This window comes from Astatotilapia calliptera, chromosome 3, assembly GCF_900246225.1.
Source record: "Astatotilapia calliptera chromosome 3, fAstCal1.2, whole genome shotgun sequence".
Classification (NCBI taxonomy): Eukaryota; Metazoa; Chordata; class Actinopteri; order Cichliformes; family Cichlidae; genus Astatotilapia; species Astatotilapia calliptera.
In genome coordinates, this window is record NC_039304.1 from 40,195,348 (window position 1) to 40,219,691 (window position 24,344).

Below are 24,344 nucleotides of genomic sequence, written 5' to 3' on the forward strand. Positions count from 1 at the left end.
CGAGGATCTGCTTTGAAAAATGAAGCAAACAAAAAAGCAACAACAAGCGATGCAAGAAAACTTTCACACAGACTGCTGCTAAATGCAAGTCTCACTTTTCCACCTGAACCAGTGCTAATCTTAGATTTTCTCTCCTGATTCATTCCAGATTATTCTAAATTATGAATGAATGGTTTACTTCACCTTTTTGATAATAAAAATGTGTCGTATGACAGGTCCCAGTGGTATTTGGTATTTTGCAGAAACTCAAAATAAATTAAAATGAAATCAATTAAATGCACTGCAGCACTGATTGTTAATACAACACGTCACCTTGATGAACGCTAATTAATTTCTTTCATAACTTCATCAGTAGAAGTTCTCTTTCAGAAACACATGATTCATGTTAGTGTGCATTTGTTATGGCCGCTTAATCTGACCCAGATTTTGACTGAATCGAAACCGAGATCATCATCATCACACTGAACGAGGACAGATGTCCTCACTATGTGTCCTGTGCAAGCACAACCACACATATCAACAACACAGTAACTAAGATGCGTCTGAAAAATATCTGTTGATGGAGACGTATTTATTTCAAACAGCATCTAAAGTCTCACATATTTCATTTCCTTGAATCTAAACTTACTGTACACAGACACATACGAGCTTCTCAAGCTTTTGTGTGAAGTTTCCAGCCACTGAGTGATGTTAGTGCTGCTCTCAGTCTGAGGTTGTGGTTTTATTGATATTTGTTGTTTTCTATCTGCTCTGTGGAGACGTGCATGGGTTAGCCACAGCAACTCATGTTTTCCATCAGAGAGCTTCATGAAACCCACAGAACCACACGAGAAGAACAACAAGTCCGACCAAAGTTTATTGATCCTGCACAAAGAAAAAGGTTTCTGCTGTGGAGACAACAGCAGGGTCCCACAAGTTACTGATTATTTTAAATACATTGCATTATGTTTATTTATCAGTTATAGACTATATAATGCATAGCATATACATACAGTATAATGTTTCTGTTTTGGCCTTGCAGACATAGAGAGGCAGTGTGACAAAAATACTTTTTTTTGAGCTTCTTTACAAAAACGTCTCATCACCACATTCAGTTTTTCTTTGTCCGTCTGCAGTTCTGTGAGTGCATTTAATGAAGAGATCAAACAAAATACATACACATCTGTTTTATAACGAAAGCCCTCTGGGCTGAGGGCCTGTGTGGACCAGCATCTGGTTGTTAGGTTGGACTTGCAGATTTCTTCAGTGAGGAATAGACAACATTTGGATTTGATGGAAGCTCTGAAAACACAAGAACACACAGTTCAAACAATATGAGACCAGTCACAGTTAAAATAACTCACTCATTTATTTTTTTTTAAAAAATCCACATCAGTGGTGCCTCAATTTTCACAATAGTCTTGGAGCCAAACTGTGAAATAGACCAACCAGGAAGTGCGACTCAGAGCCTCCCTGTTTCAAAAAAAACACACTGATGAGCGCCACGAAAATTTAAGTTGGAGGATCCAAATTGGAAACATATTCACATGTTTAGATAATCTTTTTATTAGGTGTTCTATCCAAACTCAAAGAAAGACAAAATCTGAAAATATTTCCAGCAGGCGGCTCAAAAACCTGAATTCTGATAACAGCAAAAAGGCTGCAACTGACCGAAGAGTGCAAAACAACCAGGCAGTGGTTTCCTTCCTGACTGCCTGAACTTTTAGACTTTCACCTCCCTTAAATTCAAACTCTTCACTAAGTTCAAACCACATCCTGTGCTTACACTGAACGTTAACATGGGACTCATAAATCATTAAATATGAGCATAAATCCAAACTTCAACATTATCCTTTGGCAAAGTAATTTGCCCATGACCTACAAAAAGGGATTCAATCACTATAATAAACTGTATCATTTGTAGTATTATACACTGATTCCTGGGGCCAAATTCTTTCAGCTGTTTGCCCGGGTGTTACGATAAAGTTCAGCACCCAGACATATAGATGATGTAATGAAGCAACAGCATACACATGGTGTGTGTATGCTTTTCTGCCTGTTATGTGGTTTGAAATCCCACATGATATTGTGATATCGTGAGTCTAGCAAACTAACACACTTGCTAGATTGTATGACGTCAACTATACAAGAATAAATGAAACCAGTTTTAAGTTGTTGAATGCAGATCCTATGATTTTATACATTCACCACAGAAACAAAATTATTTTGTTCAAATTACATGTTCGACTCTTGTAAATGGAAAAACCACCCAATATCACAGAGGGGAAATATTTCCTTAAAATTTTAAGTCGCTGTAGCTGATAAGAGGACAAGTGAAAGTAGGTCCAGGGGAAGCTTGTCTAGCATGATAATTCTCTTCCAAAGACTAGAGGCTTATCCAAAACGTGCCAACAATCAGTAAAGCAGCTGGCATCTTAGCTCCGCATCTTAGCTCCACCATTGTTAAAAAGAGATGGACACGCCTGTGAAATGAACATGCTACTGTCTCTATGGGAGGCAAACTTGCTTCCAACAACAATCAATTGTTGATAGCATAAGATGGCATTAATGTAAAGGATGGATGCAAATACATAAGAGGCTTAATGATCTAATGCTGTCTGAGCTAAAAGCAGAGAGATCATTGATATTTTTTTAATTGACTAGACCTTCAATATTCTGACAGACACACAGCACACAAAATAATACCTCTGCTCCGGTTGGTTGGCTGGTGGTGGTGATGATGTAATATTTTGAGGTCACTGTATGTGATGTCATCACCTCCAGATTTTACTCCATCAGCTGAAATGAACACACACACACACACACACACACACACACACACACACACACACACACACACATATATATATATATATATATATATATATATATGACTGGATAATAAATTTCACTGGAAACTTAAGAATGCTGGCCTTCCTTGTTTTTCTTGTCTAAAGATGTAGACGAGCTGCAAGCTGTGTGTATAAATATGCATGTATACACAGACGAATAGAGAAAACAAGGAGAAAACAAAACTTTTGCTTTGTTTCTTTTATGTGTAAACACAAAAGTGGCTCATTCCTAAGTGCATTTCTTGTATTTCAGTGATTTATAGGTTGGGGTTATGTGGCTTAACAAATAAACAAAAAGAGAAATGTCCCTCTGAAAATGGAAACTAGAAGGATTGGGATGAAAATGAGTGAAAAATAAGCCAATGTCCAGAACAAAACTTCAGGAAGCCTGAAGAACTATTACTCAAGACCACTATAATGTATTACAAGAAAATAATTTCTTATTTTGCATCTCCTTGGATACAAAATGTTAATAAAGAGGGGTGGCTCAAGACTTTGCTCAATACGAGAAGTATATTAGAAACATCATTTTAAAATTTTGGTGTTTTGGTTCTTTAGGCGCTACAATTTCTTTAAGGTTGTGATTTAGGTTTTATTTTGTTGCATGTTATATTAAAAACACTTGTTAAAATTATAACATATACAATTAGCCCATTTCAAGCTCCTCCAGTTCCCATTTAAAAACATAATTCTTTCAGCCCCAAGAAAACCATCTCTGTATCTGTAGGAGTTCGGAAAGAATGTGACTGGACTTCATCACGTTTCTTGACATCACACCTTTCAACTAAGAATCTTCTTCAGTTCTAACACCAAATGCCTCATCACAGGTAATGTCTCACAATGGTTTTACTCTAAACTTCTGCTGATAATGACTTACAGCCTGATGAGAGATAAGTATTTCTCAGTAAACGCTCAAGGTGCTGGACAGAAATGGGCACAAATGAGATATAGAGCACCATATGACCAGATAAAAATAAATAATGTCCAGGCTGAAAGTTGACCCAAGACTCATTCTTAAACATGTGAGAAACATCCAGGGCTTTAACACTGATTGTAGGCGACCAGACTTCAGAAGTTGGCTGTGTTCTCCTCATGGTTCCACATAAGGGTCAATAATCTATTAATGCTATTACCTCTACTTTTTAGTCACTATGTTAGTTGTTGCATGCACTATCAACAAATTAAAAGGTTTTTGAGGCTTTTTGAGGAACAATGTCTGAAAAGACATGAATGCAAGTTGTGAAACTTAAAGTGCTGTCAGTATACAGGATGTGTGTTAAAAGAAGAGTTATTATTTCCCAGTCAGCATCATGAGCAGATTTCTTAGAAACTGTCAGCAGGTTTCAGAACCCCTGTGGTCATCTTTCCTGTTTCAGAAAAACACCCACCCGTTATTTCTAGTCATTCATGATGAACATGAAAAAAACATGCATTTTACCACAAAGTACTGTGTAGATCAACACTCTGTCAGACTATATATACATGATCATCAGCACTGTGAATTGAAATCACTCTTTATCTAAACACAAATTCCGTGTGCAGATAAAGACAGGAGGAAGTAGCTTGTATGGTTTCAAATACAGAGCTTAAAACATTAAAAACTTATTAATGTTGTTAAAGGACAGTTTGACAGAAAATACACACTGTCCATATTTTACTGAACTCATTTTCATGAGTTTTGCTGCAATCTTGTCTGCTATTAAGACTTTTCTGGGGTAAAAAAAACCCTGTAATGTGCTAGATCCTGTCAATGCCCTAGAGTATAAAGAGCTGTATGTCCGAACCATGAATCTGGTTTGGGGCAGCACTGACTGTCAGGCTCAAATCACAGGTCAAAAAGCGCTTCAGAAAGAAGAGGTTATAGATATGTTATTGTGAGTCACCTTAGAGCCATTGAATATATTTAATCCTGACTTTTTAACACAATAACATATAGGATAAATCATGGGCGTAGATGTGGCATGGACGGAAGAGACACGTCCCCACCAATATCCAGCGATTATTGAATTGTCCCCACCAATAATTTGATCTCTTCGAGTAAAGAAAATAAATCCGATAGAAGGAAAAAAAAAGATATGTCAACGCCTCATTCACCCAAAAAGCAAGAACCTGGATATAAGAAAGTATTTTTCAAAGAAACCTGTAAGTCACTTAAAGTCAAGTTCAACTCATAAAATGTGTCCCTCATAGTATCGTTACAGGCTATGCTAGGCTTTGGCCCACATCAGTCTAACCACGAATAACGTGTTGCCATGTCCACTGGGAGAAACTGGGTAGTATAGATGTAAAACAAATATACCAGCAGTTTATCTCAGTTAACGAGAGGAGAACTATAAATTGTCATTTTAAATGGTTTAAAAGCATGTAAAATAGCATATGTAGGCAAGCAGTGGCGGTCCTAGCCTGTTTGGCGGCCTGGGCGAACACTCCCTCTGGCGCCCCCCCCCCCCCCCCCCCACACACACACACGCACATAAAACATTAAGGATTGTACATTAACATAAAGCTGTTGTACACACATATGAAGAGAGAGAGAGTATGCATAGTATGCAAACAGCCATCATAATTCGTCATAAAATGAGAGCAGGACAAATCAACAATTGACAATAACTGATGACTTAATATTAAAATCTGTAACATAATGTATTGTTTGGAGTTTAGTCTGTTACTGTTACTATTTTTTACCATTTCTTCTTGGAGCAACTGTAACCCACATAATTTCCTTAGGGATTAATAAAGTATTCTGATTCTGATTGTTTCAGGATGACCTGCCATTGTCCAATCAGACATCTGCTTACCTGTATCTTTTGCTCGTTTCTCCTCCTCTTGTTTTCTCTTTTTTCTAAACTGAGCACCTGATGGCTTTGAGCTTGTCTTGTCCATCTTCCATTGGTTTTAATTTTGCACTCCAGTATGAACACCCATCTCAACCCAAGGATCACCACAACATAACCTAACACACCTGCACCTTAGTTCACAGATTCACTTTGTCTAGGGTGCATTTCTGAGATTTCACACAACCCAGAATTCAAATCATGAATACATAATGGGCTTGGATTTACAACAATATAAATGAAATGTGCTCTATTTGGAAGCATCATGTCCCCCTCCCCTTTTCAACGGGTTGTGTGAGACTTTAAATCATCAAACTGTAAATTATAAATTTTAAATTGTTATTGATACCTTTACTACGGTGGCACCTAGAGACAAAGCACGTACAAACTCCAAAACACTTGCAAACTCCAAAACACTTGCAAACTAAAAAACACATGCAAACTCCAAAACACGTACAAACTCCAAAACACTTGCAAAATCCTAAACACTTGCAAACTAAAAAACACTTGCAAACTCCAGAACACGTACAAACTCCAAAACACTTGCAAAATCTAAAACACTTGCAAACTCCAAAACACTTGCAAACTAAAAAACACTTGCAAACTCCAAAACACGTACAAACTCCAAAACACTTGCAAACTCCAAAACACGTACAAACTCCAAAACACTTGCAAAATCCAAAACACTTGCAAACTCCAAAACACATGCAAACTAAAAAACACTTGCAAACTCCAAAACACGTACCAACTCCAAAACACTTGCAAACTCCAAAACACGTACAAACTCCAAAACACATGCAAACTCCAAAACACGTACAAACTCCAAAACACTTGCAAACTCCAAAACACATGCAAACTAAAAAAAACATACAAACTCCAAAACACGAACAAACCCCAAAACACTTGCAAAATCCAAAACACTTGCAAACTCAAAAACACTTGCAAACTCCAAAACACATGCAAATTCCAAAACACAACGGAAGTGCTCCAGGACGCTAGGGGCAGTGTTGAGCTTTTGTTACCTAGTAACTACACAAGCCAGGAAGTACCAATGACCGGATTTGGGGTTTGCAGCCTTAAAGGCCGCATTTTAAGACCGATTACGTCACAGCGACAAGAGAAGGCTGTCCCAATTCAAAGGCTGCTCTACATGCGGCCCTCAAATGCGTCCTTAATTTCCCTGAATTTTAAAGATGGGTCGGTGTAGCCTTCATGGCCCAACATATCCCAGACTTCATGGTGCGGTGGTGGTGTGGATAATTTTGCCGAAAAAAAACGGTGGAAGCGGAGCAGAGGAAGAGTAAACTTTCAGAAGTAAGTACTGAATATTATGTCACTTATTTATGCGTAAATATTTTTTTAATGAAGAACATTAAACATTGTTGGCCACATGTCGGGAAAGTTATGTGACATTAGCGATGTCTGTACTTTCAGAATTAACTTGATTTTAAAGCCTTTACTTTAAAAAATATATATATAGTCGACCTTAATCTTACAGAGATTGTGATGATTTTGTGGATAATTAAAGTCAGTCATATATCCACAAACACAACAAGCTGAAAGTCAGTGATGCTGCTCGGTTTGCAGTCCTGAATATCACGGCACAAGCAGGATTAACTGCACTGTTAATGTTAGCTATGTTATATTGCTGCCTCTGTTCGGTGGTGTCGAGCCAAACGGACTTTAACGTGTGTTTGAACGAGCTGACGGTTCACTTGTTAAGCTGAAAGAAAAATGCTTTAATCACAGGAGTCACACATGTGTCCACTGCACCATCTGGGAACTCTTCTTGTTTCGTAATAACACAAACACTAAATCCTCCTTCTTGTGTGCTGTTTTGTAGCAGTGTGTACACCTGAGACTTTCACCTGTCTGTCTGTCCTGCACTCGCTCTCTGTTTCTTTCTCTCTGATTGTGGAATAAAAGTATGAACATGTGTTTATAAGTCACACTTGTGTTTGAATCCTGCAGCTTATCACACATTTGATTTCCATGTGTGACAACTGCAAGTGTCCAGAGTGAGGACAGACTGAGGGAGCCACTGCTGCACATCATCTGTGAGGCTTTGCAGACCTGATGATCCACCAGGACAAACTCAGCAGTGTGTGAGGAAGAGGAGGAGGAAGAGGAAGAGCCAGCAGCAGCTGACAGATGGAGAGGATAGACAGACTGTTCCCTGTTTGTGAAGGACTGCTAGGAAAGTTTAAAATAACTAATTGTCTGTCCTGAATCAGTCTTATTAGGTAATGTTCAAATAATTTTATCATTCCAGTGTTTTCAGTGTGGGAGAAAGTACTCAGGGCCTTCACGTTACAAACTATGAAAGGCAGCAACAAGTGTAATATTCAGAAACCTAAAGTATGTATCAGCAGCAGAATGGAGCTAAAAATAAATGTTTGTTCCAGTTCTATGAAGCTTTGAGTATTTTGGATTAGTAGCACTGCTGTGTTTGTTGCATCATATTGCTGTAATTGTTTATCTGCTTTATATATTCTGAGGTAAGTTGATCTATAGTGTTACATCATATTCTATAAGGATGTTATGTGTTTGGATACTTTCTGCCCAGTTTGACCCATTTAGCAGAAGCCAGCCTGTTTAAGGCTCTGATATCTATTCTGTATGACTTAAAGCAGTTATGAAATGGTCTGATTTTCTCACCCAATAAAGGAATATTTCATATATCAGTCTACTCTTCATTTTATCAGAAACAGTTATCACAGCTTGTACATTTTCTTTTTATAAACATATGTAAGCAATGAGCCAAATTTAGTAATGCCAACATACTGAAGGAACAACATTTGTCTCTTATATATGATACACCTATATATGCACTGTCAAAGATACTTGTCTTTGAGTGAAGATTTAAGGTGATAAGACATATAAATAACTACAACTTGAATCTGTGCTGAAGCTCAGTATTTGACACAGAGTTCATGTTCACTGCTGTAATAGCTAATAATGATTAATATAATAACTATAATATTGGCCATATTATATTTACATTACCAAAGTGATATGACTTTAGTCTCATGAACAACATCAGCTAATTCTTATTTACTAACTAATCTTGAAATAACTGTTCAGTACAGAAATGAAGCCCAAAAATCATGTTTTACTGTCCTGTGGTCTCAGCCTCAGATCACACAAAGCTCTTGTAGAAACAAACAAACAAACAAACAAATGAACAAAATATGTTCTCCCTCTGTCAAACCAAGTTGTATGACACGTTTCCAGCGGTTAGTATCATGGTTGCTAGGCAACCTGGGAAGCGCGACGGAGACTAGACCGTCCCATTACGACAAACTTGCTGTTTATTTTGCAAATCGAGCTCAACACTGCCCCTAGCGTCCTGGAGCACTTCCGTTGTGTTTTGGAGTTTGCAAGTGTTTTTGAGTTTGCAAGTGTTTTGGATTTTGCAAGTGTTTTGGAGTTTGTACGTGTTTTTTAGTTTGCAAGTGTTTTGGAGTTTGCAAGTGTTTTTTAGTTTGCAAGTGTTTTGGAGTTTGCAAGTGTTTTTTAGTTTGCAAGTGTTTTGGAGTTTGCAAGTGTTTTTTAGTTTGCAAGTGTTTTGGAGTTTGCAAGTGTTTTTTAGTTTGCAAGTGTTTTGGAGTTTGCAAGTGTTTTTAGTTTGCAAGTGTTTTGGAGTTTGCAAGTGTTTTTTAGTTTGCAAGTGTTTTGGAGTTTGCAAGTGTTTTGGAGTTTGCAAGTGTTTTGGAGTTTGCAAGTGTTTTGGAATTTGCATGTGTTTTGGAATTTGCATGTGTTTTGGAGTTTGCAAGTGTTTTGGAGTTTGCAAGTGTTTTGGAGTTTGCAAGTGTTTTGGAGTTTGCATGTGTTTTTTAGTTTGCAAGTGTTTTGGAGTTTGCAAGTGTTTTGGAGTTTGCAAGTGTTTTGGAGTTTGCAAGTGTTTTGGAGTTTGCAAGTGTTTTGGAATTTGCATGTGTTTTGGAATTTGCATGTGTTTTGGAGTTTGCAAGTGTTTTGGAGTTTGCAAGTGTTTTGGAGTTTGCAAGTGTTTTGGAGTTTGCAAGTGTTTTTTAGTTTGCAAGTGTTTTTTAGTTTGCAAGTGTTTTAGAGTTTGCAAGTGTTTTGGAGTTTGCAAGTGTTTTTAGTTTGCAAGTGTTTTGGAGTTTGCAAGTGTTTTTTAGTTTGCAAGTGTTTTGGAGTTTGCAAGTGTTTTGGAGTTTGCAAGTGTTTTGGAGTTTGCAAGTGTTTTGGAATTTGCATGTGTTTTGGAATTTGCATGTGTTTTGGAGTTTGCAAGTGTTTTGGAGTTTGCAAGTGTTTTGGAGTTTGCAAGTGTTTTGGAGTTTGCAAGTGTTTTTGAGTTTGCAAGTGTTTTGGAGTTTGCAAGTGTTTTGGAGTTTGCAAGTGTTTTGGAGTTTGTACTTGCTTTGTCTCTAGGGGCCACCGTACTTTACCCCTGGTCCTAAAGTGTATATTTATTTTCTTACTCTTCTTATATTTATTGTTTGTTTACTTGTACTGCTGTAACTGGAGCCTCGTCGTCTCGTCTCTCTATATACTGGACTGTATGTAGCGGAGATGACAATAAAGTTTACTTTGACTTCAGCAGCGAGCAGGCGCACCGAGGGCTCTCGCGCTCACTTTTCGCGTATAGAATTTCGAAAACACATCGGTGCAAATTATAAGTCTGTATCATAATGTCTGGTGTTTTTGTGTTTGTTGGTTTGTTTTTATTTTGTTTTATTTTGTGAGTTGATTATTAGATGCTGCTCCAGCCGGTCAGAGAATCCCCGCCGCCCCGCCCTCTCCTCTCTGCGCCGCAAGCAGCAGGCGCACCTCACAAACGGAGGCCGTCCTTACTCCCAGCAAATGGGAGATAGAAAACCGATCAGTGCCTGTGACATTCCCAATATGCGCTGGCATGACGTCGGGGCAGCATGAATACGAGCATTGTTTTTTTTTGCCGATGCCCGTGATGCCGCCCCCCACCACGATGCCGCCCCGGGCAACTGCCCGTGTCGCCCGTATCAAAAACCGCTACTGTAGGCAAGTATATTTCTCCCTTTTTTTTTTTATCAAGAAGCAAAGACAAAAAGGAAAAAAAAGAAACAGGGTTTGGTGGTTGAATCATCCGTCCCCACCAATGCCAAAACCAAATCTACGCCCTTGGGATAAATATGATTTAAAGCATCTTTGTGATGAAATTATGTGAATTTAAACATTTGAACTAAGCCGATATTTGTTTAATTAAGTTGCTGGACTTAATTTTACTGTGTTAAAAGCAGGATTACTTATTGTGTTATGGCATGTTCATAACATAACACAACTTATTCATAACACAACTTGTTCATAACACAACTAAAATCACTGACTGCACTTCACAACGTCTGTCCTGTATGGATCTCTTGTTTGAACTCTCACCATCATCACACTCATGGAGAACTCATGCTGCAAAATGTGACAGATAACAGTAACCGCTACAGATTGTCAAATAGCATCTCAATATTTACAACAAATACCATCTTTGTGAAGGACAAAAACACTTGTTCTGAACCATGATGGAGACAAAGAAGAGCAGCTGTACCTCTGGTCTTTGATCTGTTTTTCTTCTCTTTGATGGTGATCTGATCATAACTGACGTCTCCAGTTTGCACTGATGAATAGACTGCAGCTGGTTCACACTCTGAACAATAAAACACACAAGGAAGACATCAGTGCAGTAGTAAGATCATACTGGTACTACATTAAATACAACACAAAAACAATTTTGATTATTTACACTTCTTTTATATATTGTACAAATAGGAAACACACACACGTGTGTAATGCTGCTGCAGAAAGCAGCAAATAAAAATGTTAAATAGTTGACAGAAACCGTTAACATTTATAGGTATATTGCAAATTTATTTGACTCTTTTACTGTCCTGAAAACATGCTAAAATCACGGGATGTGTGTACGTGACACAACATGCAAAATTTCTAACTGTGCTGTGCTTTTATTTTGCAGATATTTCTATGCTATATTTCTATTCTATTTCTATATTCTATTATAGGTTTTGATGCAAACCTATAATCACTGTCATGTGATTAAAGATAGGAGTCAAGACTTCTGCCATAACTTCACATGATGCACAGAAATGATGAACAAAGTATGGGGGTGTTACAAGCCTAAACAGACAATAAACTTCGTGTCTGTGCTTCAGCTGTTGCTGAACCTTTCACATCTATAGATAAGAGCGGAAATCACACTTTTTGCATGTGTGAAGTTAATTAAAGCTGAGGCATGTATGCACGCAGCTTTGTGAATCTGATGAAAGGAATGTGTCTGCATCAGCTTTTACCAGGGAGAGAAAACTGGTGATCTCACTCTTAAATGCAAGTCCCTGTTAATCGATTCATGACTTCACCCCTGTTTAAATAAAGATGCTTTGATCAACAGTAATTAGTAAACAGTGTCACACTGATTCAGACAGAAATCTCAACACCTGCTGGACTATTTTTCTCATTTTTTATCCATGATGAAGACAAAGAAGTACAGCTTTACCTCTTTTCTTTGATTTTCTTTGCTTCTCTTTGATGGTGATTTGCCCATAATTGACGTCTTCAGTTCTCACTGCTGAGTAGACTGCAGCTGGTTCAGTCTCTGCACAATAAAACACACATGGAGAAAATCACTGCAGGCAGAACAGTCATATAGCTACTAATGTTAATATCTAAATTATATAGCAAAATTATTATTTTGTTTCCAGTATTCAAATTTAAATTGGACATAATGAAAAAAATGAATGAAAACATTTCTTCCATCAGCAACTAGCAGTGAAACAGCTGCTTTGTGCAGATCTTGCAGGCACCTTATCCCAGGTACAAGTAAGACAGATGATAGGTATGAATACAAGAACTGGAGAGTTTTTCTTACATAAATATACTATTTTGAAAATGGAAAACAGATCTGATACTCACTCTGACCCAGATCAGAGTGTTTATAGAGGATGGAGAGATGCTGATAATGGTGGGAATGCACCAACTGGTGAAGATGTTAAGATGTCATACCACCTCAAAAATAATTATCTTCATAAAATTAAGATCGCAAATAGTCAGTAACTTTTTTAATATTTATTGTGCCTAAACGGAGTTAAAAATATATATATATATATTTTACTGCCCTGCAGTAAATCCTGAGCCATTGAAGTGTTACATCAGAAACAGGAAAGTGGACAACCACAGAGCTGCTGGCTTATGTTAACAGACTAACCACCGGCTGAAACACATGCAGTAAGCATGTAAAAAACAACCGTGTAATCTGTTGACATTCAACGTTTGAATGCTGTGAACATTTATAGGATGAGTTTTGAATGCATCCCTAAAACACATTTTATCTAAGATAAATACAGTTAATTATTTAAGATGCACATTAATTGAAATTGAATAACATAAAGGATTAACAATAGGCAGTTTGTGTGGCGGATATGTCCAAAAAATGATGCCAACAGACTATCTGAATATACTGAATACCTGCTTTTTCAATTAATAGATGTTTGTTTTTCTTCTTTCTCTAATGGATTGACCAAGATGACAAAACCAAAATAACAGTAAATGGAGGTGGACAGACTTTAACTCTAAAAAAGATGTACTTTTAAGCCTATGAAACTCACAAAATCTATGTCTATACTTCTATACTCTATACGCTTTATTCATAGTGTAACAGAGAAAATAATACATTTTCTAAATGAGGGTTTATAAGATTTTCAAATGATTGCATTATGCTTTTATTTATATTTTGAAAGGCTTAAAAATGCAGTTTTACCTCAAACCTCACCCATGGCACTAATCCTAAGACTTATTAAATATTACAGGAATTGGCTCTGTAAATGTTGCTTGCGAAAACCTCGATTGAAGCTGAACACCAAAAGTGAATTTTGGCGAGAAACTAATTTGTTTAATGGAAGACTCTACAGAGCTTCTTTACAACTGTCTTATCAAAAGTTGCTCAGAATGTTTTCTTTAGGTTGTAATTATATGTCACACCATTGATAATTCAATTGCACTGCCTCCCTATTAGCTTCAGAGACACATATACGATACTGGTTTTGATTTTTAGAGCTCTGCATGGAGACAGTGGCTCATAGACTCTGGAGCTCGCTCCCACAGAGATCTGTGAACTCAGTGGCATTTTTTAAAAGCAGCTAAAACCTCAGCTTTTTAAACTTACTTTTTGGTCCATTTCTGTTTAAGAAACAGGTCATTCTGCTCTAAGACACTGTGATATTTATCTTGAAAATGTCTATATGAATCACATTTCACTTTACCTTCTTTACTTTAACTATTAAATCAAACACATACAAAGGACATAATACAGTACCTCTGCTCCCCCTTATTAGCTTATGTTGACGATTTGAGATTTTGATATCACTATATGTGATATCCTCTGTGATGTCATTTTCTTCAAGTTCTGATGAAGAACCACAATGAACAGCAATATAATTTACTTTGTACATGTCTTACTGGGGACTTTATTTATTGCCAAGAAGAATAACAGATGATGTTTGGAACCAAATGCATGTATATAAAACTTGATAACTGGATAAACGAAAAGCCCAAAATCTCATCACCTTTAAATTTTTTGTGAACAAGTCGTTTCACCAGCAGAACCAGTAACACCAGTAAAGTCACAACACAGACTGATCCAACAGATGACCACACAGAGACAACATGAGGAGAGAGCAATGGAGGAAGAGTGATGGAGGTGGAACCAGGTGGAGGTGTGGTGGTGTGTTCCCCTAAAATAAAGCAAACACAGTCATTAAGTTGTCGTCACATTGTGAATGTTGAAAGCTGCAGAAACACAGGTGAGTGTGTCACCTGTGACAGTGATCCAGCTGGATGGAGACTCTCCATGACCGCTGATGTCACACTTGTAGAGGCCTTCATCAGACCTGGAAACATGCTGGATGGTCATGTGACCTGTAGGCTGCTTCCTGATGAGGGAGCCATCTTTATAGAAAGCAGCTGGGAGGTTGGAGGGAGTGGTCTCTGTTTTACAGAGCAGAGTGACGTCATCTCCCTCCATCACAGGGAGGACAGGACTCTGCAGGATCACTGATCCACCTCAACACAGAGACAAACTACAGCATTTCATCCATTTACACACAGCTTCATCAACACTAACTCCACACACTCAGCTTACCAGTGACTGTCAGCTTAACCATGTTACTGATGGGACCCTCTCTGGACTCACACCAGTAAACTCCAGTCTCCCATTTGTAGATGTGACTGATCTTACAGGAAGATCCAGCTGGTTTTCCCCACCCATCTCCACACTGAGTCCTCTGCCGTCTGCTTGTGTTTCTCCTCAGAGTCCATCCAGCAGAGCTGTCGTCCTCCTCACAGCTCAGAGACACAAAGTCTCCTTCAAAGAACTGAGAGCTGCTGGGACTCACAGTCAGACGAGCTTGATTTGTTGTGCAAAACAGCAGAGTGATCAGAACTAGAAGAAATTACACTTACAGTCAGTTGTCAGAAAAACAAAGTACAGTGGGGCAAAAAAGTATTTAGTCAGCCACCGATTGTGCAAGTTCCCCCACCTAAAATGATGACAGAGGTCAGTAATTTGCACCAGAGGTACACTTCAACTGTGAGAGACAGAATGTGAAAAAAAAATCCATGAATTCACATGGTAGGATTTGTAAAGAATTTATTCGTAAATCAGGGTGGAAAATAAGTATTTGGTCAATAACAAAAATACAACTCAGTACTTTGTAACATAACCTTTGTTGGCAATAACAGAGGTCAAACGTTTACTATAGGTCTTTACCAGGTTTGCACACACAGTAGCTGGTATTTTGGCCCATTCCTCCATGCAGATCTTCTCGAGAGCAGTGATGTTTTGGGGCTGTCGCCGAGCAACACGGACTTTTAACTCCCGCCACAGATTTTCTATGGGGTTGAGGTCTGGAGACTGGCTAGGCCACTCCAGGACTTTCAAATGCTTCTTACGGAGCCACTCCTTTGTTGCCCGGGCTGTGTGTTTTGGATCATTGTCATGTTGGAAGCCCCAGCCTCGTTTCATCTTCAAAGTTCTCACTGATGGAAGGAGGTTTTGGCTCAAAATCTCACGATACATGGCCCCATTCATTCTGTCCTTAACACGGATCAGTCGTCCTGTCCCCTTGGCAGAAAAACAGCCCCATAGCATGATGTTTCCACCCCCATGCTTCACAGTAGGTATGGTGTTCTTGGGATGCAACTCAGTATTCGTCTTCCTCCAAACACGACGAGTTGAGTTTATACCAAAAAGTTCTACTTTGGTTTCATCTGACCACATGACATTCTCCCAATCCTCTGCTGTATCATCCATGTGCTCTCTGGCAAACTTCAGACGGGCCTGGACATGCACTGGCTTCAGCAGCGGAACACGTCTGGCACTGCGGGATTTGATTCCCTGCCGTTGTAGTGTGTTACTGATGGTGACCTTTGTTACTTTGGTCCCAGCTCTCTGCAGGTCATTCACCAGGTCCCCCCGTGTGGTTCTGGGATCTTTGCTCACCGTTCTCATGATCATTTTGACCCCACGGGATGAGATCTTGCGTGGAGCCCCAGATCGAGGGAGATTATCAGTGGTCTTGTATGTCTTCCATTTTCTGATGATTGCTCCCACAGTTGATTTTTTCACACCAAGCTGCTTGCCTATTGTAGATTCACTCTTCCCAGTCTGGTGCAGGTCTACAATACTTTTCCTGGTGTCCTTCGAAAGCTCTTTGGTCTTGGCCATGGCGGAGTTTGGAGTCTGACTGTTTGAGGCTGTGGACAGGTGTCTTTTATACAGATGATGAGTTCAAACAGGTGCCATTCATACAGGTAACGAGTGGGGGACAGAAAAGCTTCTTACAGAAGACGTTACAGGTCTGTGAGAGCCAGAGATTTTCCTTGTTTGAGGTGACCAAATACTTATTTTCCACCCTGATTTACGAATAAATTCTTTACAAATCCTACCATTTGGATTCATGGATTTTTTTTTCACATTCTGTCTCTCACAGTTGAAGTGTACCTCTGGTGCAAATTACTGACCTCTGTCATCATTTTAGGTGGGGGAACTTGCACAATCGGTGGCTGACTAAATACTTTTTTGCCCCACTGTATATCCGCTTTCAAGTCTAACGTTTTACATATAATCAATTCATAAAAAAAAGTCATTTGGTATTCAGATTAACTGTGAAAGTTTAAATCCTTATTGATTGTTGTTAAAGTTAACAATGCCATAATATAAAGAAAAAAGGAGGCGAGAGTAGTGGTTGTAATTGCAACAAAGCTGAGCAATACTTCAGTTAAATCCCCAAATTAAAACATTGAATTGAAATAAGTTTTGATTACAAATTAGGCGTTTTTTACTAAAAAAAAAATCCATTATGGTGGTATGAATGCATTCATACCACCATAATGGATTTTTTTTTAAATGGGGAAAATTAAAAGAAAAAATAAAAAGCATCTTTTTACGCAGGAAATCGTGGCTCTGACTACATATATGTTGGTTGACCTGAGAATAACGCAAAACATTTTTACACTGTTTTCAACTTCCAGGTACTTTTCATGAAAGTGAATCATAAAAATCATAAAAAAAATCAGCTGTCCAAGCTCATACAAAAATTTACAATCTGAACCTTCAAAACAATTTTTTAGGTCTTTTATGCCTTTTATGAATGTGATCACGGAAATTGGTGTAAATAAAACTACACTGCGAAATGCAAATTGTACATCTGAGAATTTTCAGTTTGTGCTTCACTTCTCACCTTAGTTCTGAAACAAAAGAACCAACAGGACCAACCCCAGTAGATAAGCAGAATTAAAACCAAATATAATTATCATCTTCGTTTTTCTATTCTTGTTGTCATCATCTTATTTCTTTTGATCAGAGCAGACAGTACAGTACAAAGGCATTTAAACACATTTTTACTTACAGAGCAGGCATTGCACAAATATGTTCTTCATTTTCCTTTTCAGTAATCAGATTTTTTTTCCTGTGATATCAGCTAAACCCGTCCTCTTCCTGCAAACAGTGGGGACGGGGCATAACACATATATAGATGTTATGCCCCATCCCCACTGTTTGCTTCCTTCTTCACTCATTTTGTAACAGAGTATGTCCCTCTCTCACTCTCAGACTAAGCAGTGTTATTAGTCTTAACAATGTTTCAAAACAATCTAGCATCTATCACACAGCAACACCCAATGGACAGTTTTTGTAATGTCACATTTTAATAAGGCGATAACGTGAAACAACACAGCAAAGACTTGCACAATTCAAAATAAAGCTATACAATATATCAGACTATCATTAATTTCACAAATACTATTTTCCCCATGTTGCCTGTTTGTTCAGATGCTCAATCTGAATGTTGATTACTTTAGTGTAGGCTGCAGTGAGCTTTAGTTACTGCAGTGGGAATTATTGTTTTTACAAATTACCTTCCCACCCTTAAAGAAAAAGAAGCATTCCCTTCGCATACTTGATGTGGGTACGCATTGCACTAACAACCTCCTCCTTTTTGTCAATTTTCTTTTCACCATGGCTAAATTTTAATATGAAAGCAGCACTTTTCCAGTTTAGGTGGAAGTGTTTAAAGTGGTCCGTCTTCAGTTGAATTCCATTTTATTTATATAGTGCCAAATCACAACAACAGTCACCTCGAGATATTTCATATTGTAATAATATAAAAATCTTACCATAATGCAGGAAAAAACCTCAACAATCAGATGAACCTTTGTAAACAAACACTTGGCAACAGTGGGAAGAAAAAACTCCCTTTTAACATTAAGAAACCTCCAGCAGAATCAGGCTCAGGGAGAGGCGGCCATCTTCCATGACTAGTTGAGGGTAAGGGGATAAAAACAGGACAAAAGACACACTGTCAAAGAGAGCAAGAGGTTAATAATGTCACAATTTCCAGGGGCAAATCGTGCAGAGAGAGAGGAGTGGACTCAAACGCAGACATGGATGCAGGAGAATGATTTAACAGAAAACAGGCCTTTATTTTGGCTGATAAAATACACTACAAACGCGTGGAACACAGAAAACTAACCTGAACCCACTGACACACAGAGACACGGAGGGAATGAAAAAAGAGAGAGATACTGAAGAAACGCAGCTGGGAGAAATCAGAGCTAGTGAGACAAGGGGACGAAAAACCAGACCCACAAAAAAAAATTCCTGCATATTTTTTAAGTGAAGGACAACCTGGTTACCTGGTTCAAAACGACTTCCTCATAGTATTACTGGAGGTTAAGGCAATGGCATCCATATCAAGAATCTGGTTAGATACCGTATTTCAAAGATATTAGGTTACAGCTTATCGATTTAGTGATATAGTATTTGGAAGGTTCAAATAAATACAGGCCCCCCTTTTTATTTACATTCTGGTCCAGTGTGATCTACGTATAAAAATTTCACAAATGACTAAACAGAAAGGTTTCTCGGTTTCCCAGCTGGCCGCCCTATTCTGTATAAGTCACCAGAGGGCAGCAAAATACAAGGGGAAGAAAAACGTATGGGCTCCTGTGCTATTGTTACTTTAAAACCTGTGATGTAGCTTAAAAGCACACTATGCTGCCTTTATAGGTTTTAAACATGTCGACGGGTTAAAGATGGTTAATAAAATTTTACTTTGACATATTCTACGCAGCAGTGTTGGTGCAGACTATACACACCCCCACCGCAGAACAGACAGCAGAAAACGTAAACAGCCTCTCTGATTGGTGGATTCAAATTTAGCAGTTATGTAAGCGAATACATTTACTATCAACAACAGATATGTCTGTATAACATTAGGCTACTGGTTGGTCATTAAATAACATGTACAACTAAATTCAGTGATCTGCGAGTAAGAAAAACTATCATCGAAATGAAGTAGAGCAACAGAAGTAGCAAAACATTTGAATCGCAATGTGATCACGTGATTTACAGGAACGGGTGCAGCTCAGCAAACCTCCTCGAAATAGCACTCAACGTCCACACGCACACGCGCGCGCCCAATCGCAGGATCTACAGTTCAGCCGCTTTTCGGTGGCTTACAACTGAAGTTTAATCAAACTTATTATTAAACTTCAATTGTTTGCTGTGATGGTCGTTATCACACTCACACAGCTGAACAACATGAAATGAGAGCGAACATGGTGCCCTTCCTGGTTTTGCTGTTTCTCTGTCAACGGATTTCTGCCACCGAAGGTACGGAAGTATTAGGTTAATGTATGTTATATGTGCCGTAAACTGTGACACATCTTTTTTGGTACTGTTCTTTTACACAGAGATTCTGGAAGGAATTTAGCAGGTTTGTTATTGTCCATATTTTAAGGGAGTTTTCTTTACGATGGGAAAATGTTTTATTCTGTTTCTTTAAGTTCCCAAAGAAGTATGATAAATGTTTTTTTATGATAAATTTGTTAATACTTTTAGCTAAATTTTTTATCCATAAATGTAAGTTTACTAACAAAACACCATATTTCTGTCATTATTTTAAGGATGTGGAAATGTACATACATTCAATATCAGACTCCACCAACAAAAATATGGAACGCCAGGACTGCCATAATGAATTAATTAAATACACCATTAAATAATGAATTAAATGTGGCAATAATTAATTAAAAAAGGAATTAATTAATTAAATAAATAGTTATGACACATGTAATTAATTAATTGTTGACACATTTAATTAATTATTTATGTATTTCACATTTTAATTAATTATTGACACATTTAATTAATTATTTAATGATATATTTATTTATTTCATTTTGGCAGTCCTGGCGCCTGGCTCTTATCATGAAATAATTTTATCTGTCAGCCTCACCCATCAAACTCAGGGGGCGGGGTTAAAGCTGCCCATGCAGCTTCTCTAACATTTGATTGGTTGCCGTGCAAAGTAAGTCAAAACAGGTCGATCCTAGATAATCGATTGCTTGTGTAGACTTGGGGCAGCCAGTTATCCCAGAATGCAGATCAAATCACAGGCAGCAATGGTGGTGGTGTAGTTTTAAAATACCCCGTTTTTCTGTCACCAGCTACACTTTTAACAGTGTTTTAGCCGCGAATGTCGCGACGTGTGTCTGGTCAGGTTGTCAACATAGAACATGTTTGCAAAAGTGCTCAGATGTTTTCAGAGATTTCACTAGCTCTGCTAACAGTTAGCATGCAGAGTGCACCCAGGGGTTACGTTAACCGGTTTGTTTACATATTCCACTCTCCGTGTTCCACATGTTGCATTCGCAGATTCTCATTTTGACCGAACGATCGTCTCTTTCCACCTGGTCTTGTGTCTCTGTGCTTCTGTAACATAAAGAACGAGCTGACATTTTTCTCACGAAACCAGCGATCAGCTCAACAGACCCTCAGTTTACCTGCATGCATCCTCCTCCTCACCTGTCAGCTGTTTAACACCTGCTGCTAATTCAAGAAACACGCCTAGTTACCTGGTGATAGTCACAGTTTTAACTGGGCAGCCGGTGCTCGATATAAAGCAATGTCAGCGCATTTTTCTGCACAAGATAAGGAAATATAGTGTTTTCCCCGAGCGCAGAGCTGCTGGAGCTTGTTTCCTTACAGAGCACTTTATAGGCGAACAGCTTCATCAGCGGCTGATGTCCAATCACCGGCACACAGCTTTCAAACCTCAGCTGAGTTTTAGCTCTCAGTGGTTAAACGCTGGACTTCATTCACTCAGGTTCTGTCTGTCGGGTCACGTTTACTTCGCTGTTTTATTTACAACTGAGCAAATCGGTTTGGCTGAGGTTAAAGTTACGTTTCATAACTGCATAGTTTCACAGACGTTTAATGGTTCACTGGCACATGTGTTAGACTGAACTATCATCTAAATATCATCTGTTTTTAATAGTTATTCAACTGTATTCTAAGCACCAGCTGTCTGTTAGAATGTGATTTTTTTTTCTCTCTCTGTTGGCAGAGGTATAAAAATGCGCAGGAAAATCTGACGTGCATGGCAAACTTCACCGACGATATTTAGGGAGGAATAAACACACATCAAACATAAATGAACCATTTGTCTGTCTCCATAATTGAGAGCATTTTCTCTTCTTATGTCAACACTCTCTCTCTTTTTTTTTTTTTTTCGCTTTTTCGGTCATGTTATGTTTACCTGTCAAAGGCTTGTTACAAACTATGAAACACATTGTGCAGACTTCTGGATGTTAGAAGAAAACTAATACTGCTCATGAAGGAGACTAAAGGCAGGAAGGTGTCCTTTAAAACTAAACATGTTAATAGGACCTCCCTATTTATATCATAGTTTATGATATAGCACGTGTATTTCAGTAATAGCCTGCTGATTTCAGTGTAGTGGTGAACAGTCGCACAGCTTACGTAGGCATTATCTGTGATACTCCTTAACTATAATTTATCCAAGTTAACTTCAGTTAACCATTCAGACAGTTCTTTTGCAATGAAAAACATAAACACAGCTGTTAACATTATAGCTGCTTATGCAGTAACCATGGTAACCACAGACTGAGCGGCTGGATCGACGGAGGTCAGACAAAAACAGGACACAGCCACTATACGTGCTGGCCTCATATCAAATGTGAAGGCAGACTGAGTCTATGTTTGACGTTTTTTATATCTAATCTTCCTTTTCAAACATTTAAACAGCAGCGAGTCTGCAGCTGAGGGAATACAAACTCAAATTGTCGGAACAGGTTTGCTCGTTTCTTGGATTCATTTGGTGATTTATTAAATGTATAACTGTTATTCTAATCTGCTGCCGAGTCTCTAACACTTTTCTTTATGCTGTATATTTTCACGTCACTGGAATAGTTGGAAGTTAGATAGTCAGCTGGGAAACTCTGTGTTAACTCATGGAGCTGAGGATATCGTGGATATGCTGACCTCGCTGCGTGGTGTACAGAGCGAGGTCAGCATGATTAATATTCACAATAAAAATATTAGCCGAACATCATGAAGTCTGTATGTGTTTCATAGTGTCGAACAACCTTTGTACAGTTAAAGCCAGCAGTTACTACATGACGGAAACACCAACGTTATCTCTTTTATGTGTTTATACACAGGTCACGCTGATTACTGAACAAAAACCCAAAGATCAGATGTTAAACAGATTTATTTGCTCTCTCTCCTCCTTAAACATGTTTTTAATGTTAGTTATAATTCAGAATTGGCGACTGAAACACGTAGGACACATAAGAACATCAGGAAATAAAACACCGATAAATATAACCTCAGTAAAAGAAGTCAGCGGGGGTTACTACAGCTGTGTGCCGGGGCCTGCGCTTTGTCGGTGGGATTGCTTGCGAGGCGAGCGGGTCTATCCCACGCTTTGCCGTGAGACTGGGCAGACATCTCCGAAATCATCGAAGCACTTTTGCAAAGAGGCTGTATCTTGACAAACCGACCAGACACATGAAGATTAAACCACTACATTCTCGGCTAAAAAAATATTAAAACGGTATTTGGTAACACACAAACAGGGTTTTTCAAAGTTCAGTTCTGTTAGCTTCCACATGCCGGTTGTTGTGTGCTAGAAACAATGGCCACCAGGCCAAAGCAATGGTTTTGACTCGATCAGCGTTAACCCCGCCCCCTGAGTTTGATGGGTGAGGCTGACAGATAAAATTATTTCATGATGAGAGCCAGGCATCAGGACTGCCAAAATGAAATAAATAAATATATCATTAAATAATTAATTAAATGTGTCAATAATTAATTAAAATGTGAAATACATAAATAATTAATTAAATGTGTCAATAATTAATTAATTACATGCGTCATAACTATTTAATTAATTAATTAATTCCAATTTTAATTAATTATTGCCACATTTAATTAATTATTTAATGGTGTATTTAATTAATTCATTATGGCAGTCCTGGCGTTCCATACAAAAAGGCTCTCAAAACAATATATGTATGTGAATTTTTGCGTGTATTCTTATAATTGTTACCTTTTTCTTTTACCCCTGGCTTTGTGTGTTCATGTTCTGTTGTTTTGTATACTTCATCTGTTCGTTATGTGTGCGAGATCTCGCAAAACAAACTCGGGATCTCGCAAAAGTTTTAGCCGCATTCTTCGGACGCCGGCTCGAAGCCGACCGGGAGGTCAAGGCACGATGTGCCGGGAAAGCGGTGTTCCTCCCGGCTGTAGTAGGTCTCGACCTCCCGTTAGCTTCGAGCTAACGTACGATTCATCCACCTGTTATTTATCAGGTTCGCGGGGAGTTGGTTCCCAAACTTATTTTGGTATGTGCTTTTTTTCACGTCACGCTGTGTGCCACGTGATTGTTTACATGAGATGAATTGCAGAATGTAAGAATCATGTGCCTTAACTTGCCTCTTCCAAGCACCAGTTAAGTCGCCTATAGTCTGTTTATTTAGAGAATGTGACGTTATTCAGTGCTCCTCCCAAAGACCGTTGAGGCTGTTTGTGTCACTCCACAGAGCTTAGTGGTTCCTCTGGAAGCAGGTAGCTCTGATTGGCTGCTGTTGAAATAATAGCCTTTAACCTCTTCTGGGTTGTTTCCGCTTTCAGATCTGAAAATTATCACAGCTGAGTCTGGACAAAAGAGCGTCACTCTGACATGTCGAGCTCCAAACAACAGCAAGAACCTGATAGGTGTGGAGTGGAATAGAGCTGACCTGAAAGAAGAATATGTCCTCTTGTATCGGGATGAGCAGTTTGTCCCAGATTACCAGCATCCAT

At 38.5% G+C, this 24,344-nt stretch overlaps 1 protein-coding gene across 1 annotated transcript; it reads right to left on the reverse strand.

The window, feature by feature from the left end:
* Positions 1 to 1,197: 1,197 nt before the first annotated feature.
* On the reverse strand, positions 1,198 to 24,344 carry LOC113014702 (uncharacterized). The gene is made up of 10 exons (XM_026156398.1): positions 24,335 to 24,344; positions 22,441 to 22,467; positions 14,817 to 15,116; positions 14,492 to 14,737; positions 14,242 to 14,409; positions 13,992 to 14,081; positions 12,177 to 12,275; positions 11,217 to 11,315; positions 2,686 to 2,778; positions 1,198 to 1,281 (listed from the first exon to the last, which is right to left on the reverse strand). Exons 1-10 carry the CDS (start codon positions 24,342 to 24,344, stop codon positions 1,220 to 1,222), a joined length of 1,194 nt encoding a protein of 397 aa, XP_026012183.1. The 3' UTR covers positions 1,198 to 1,219.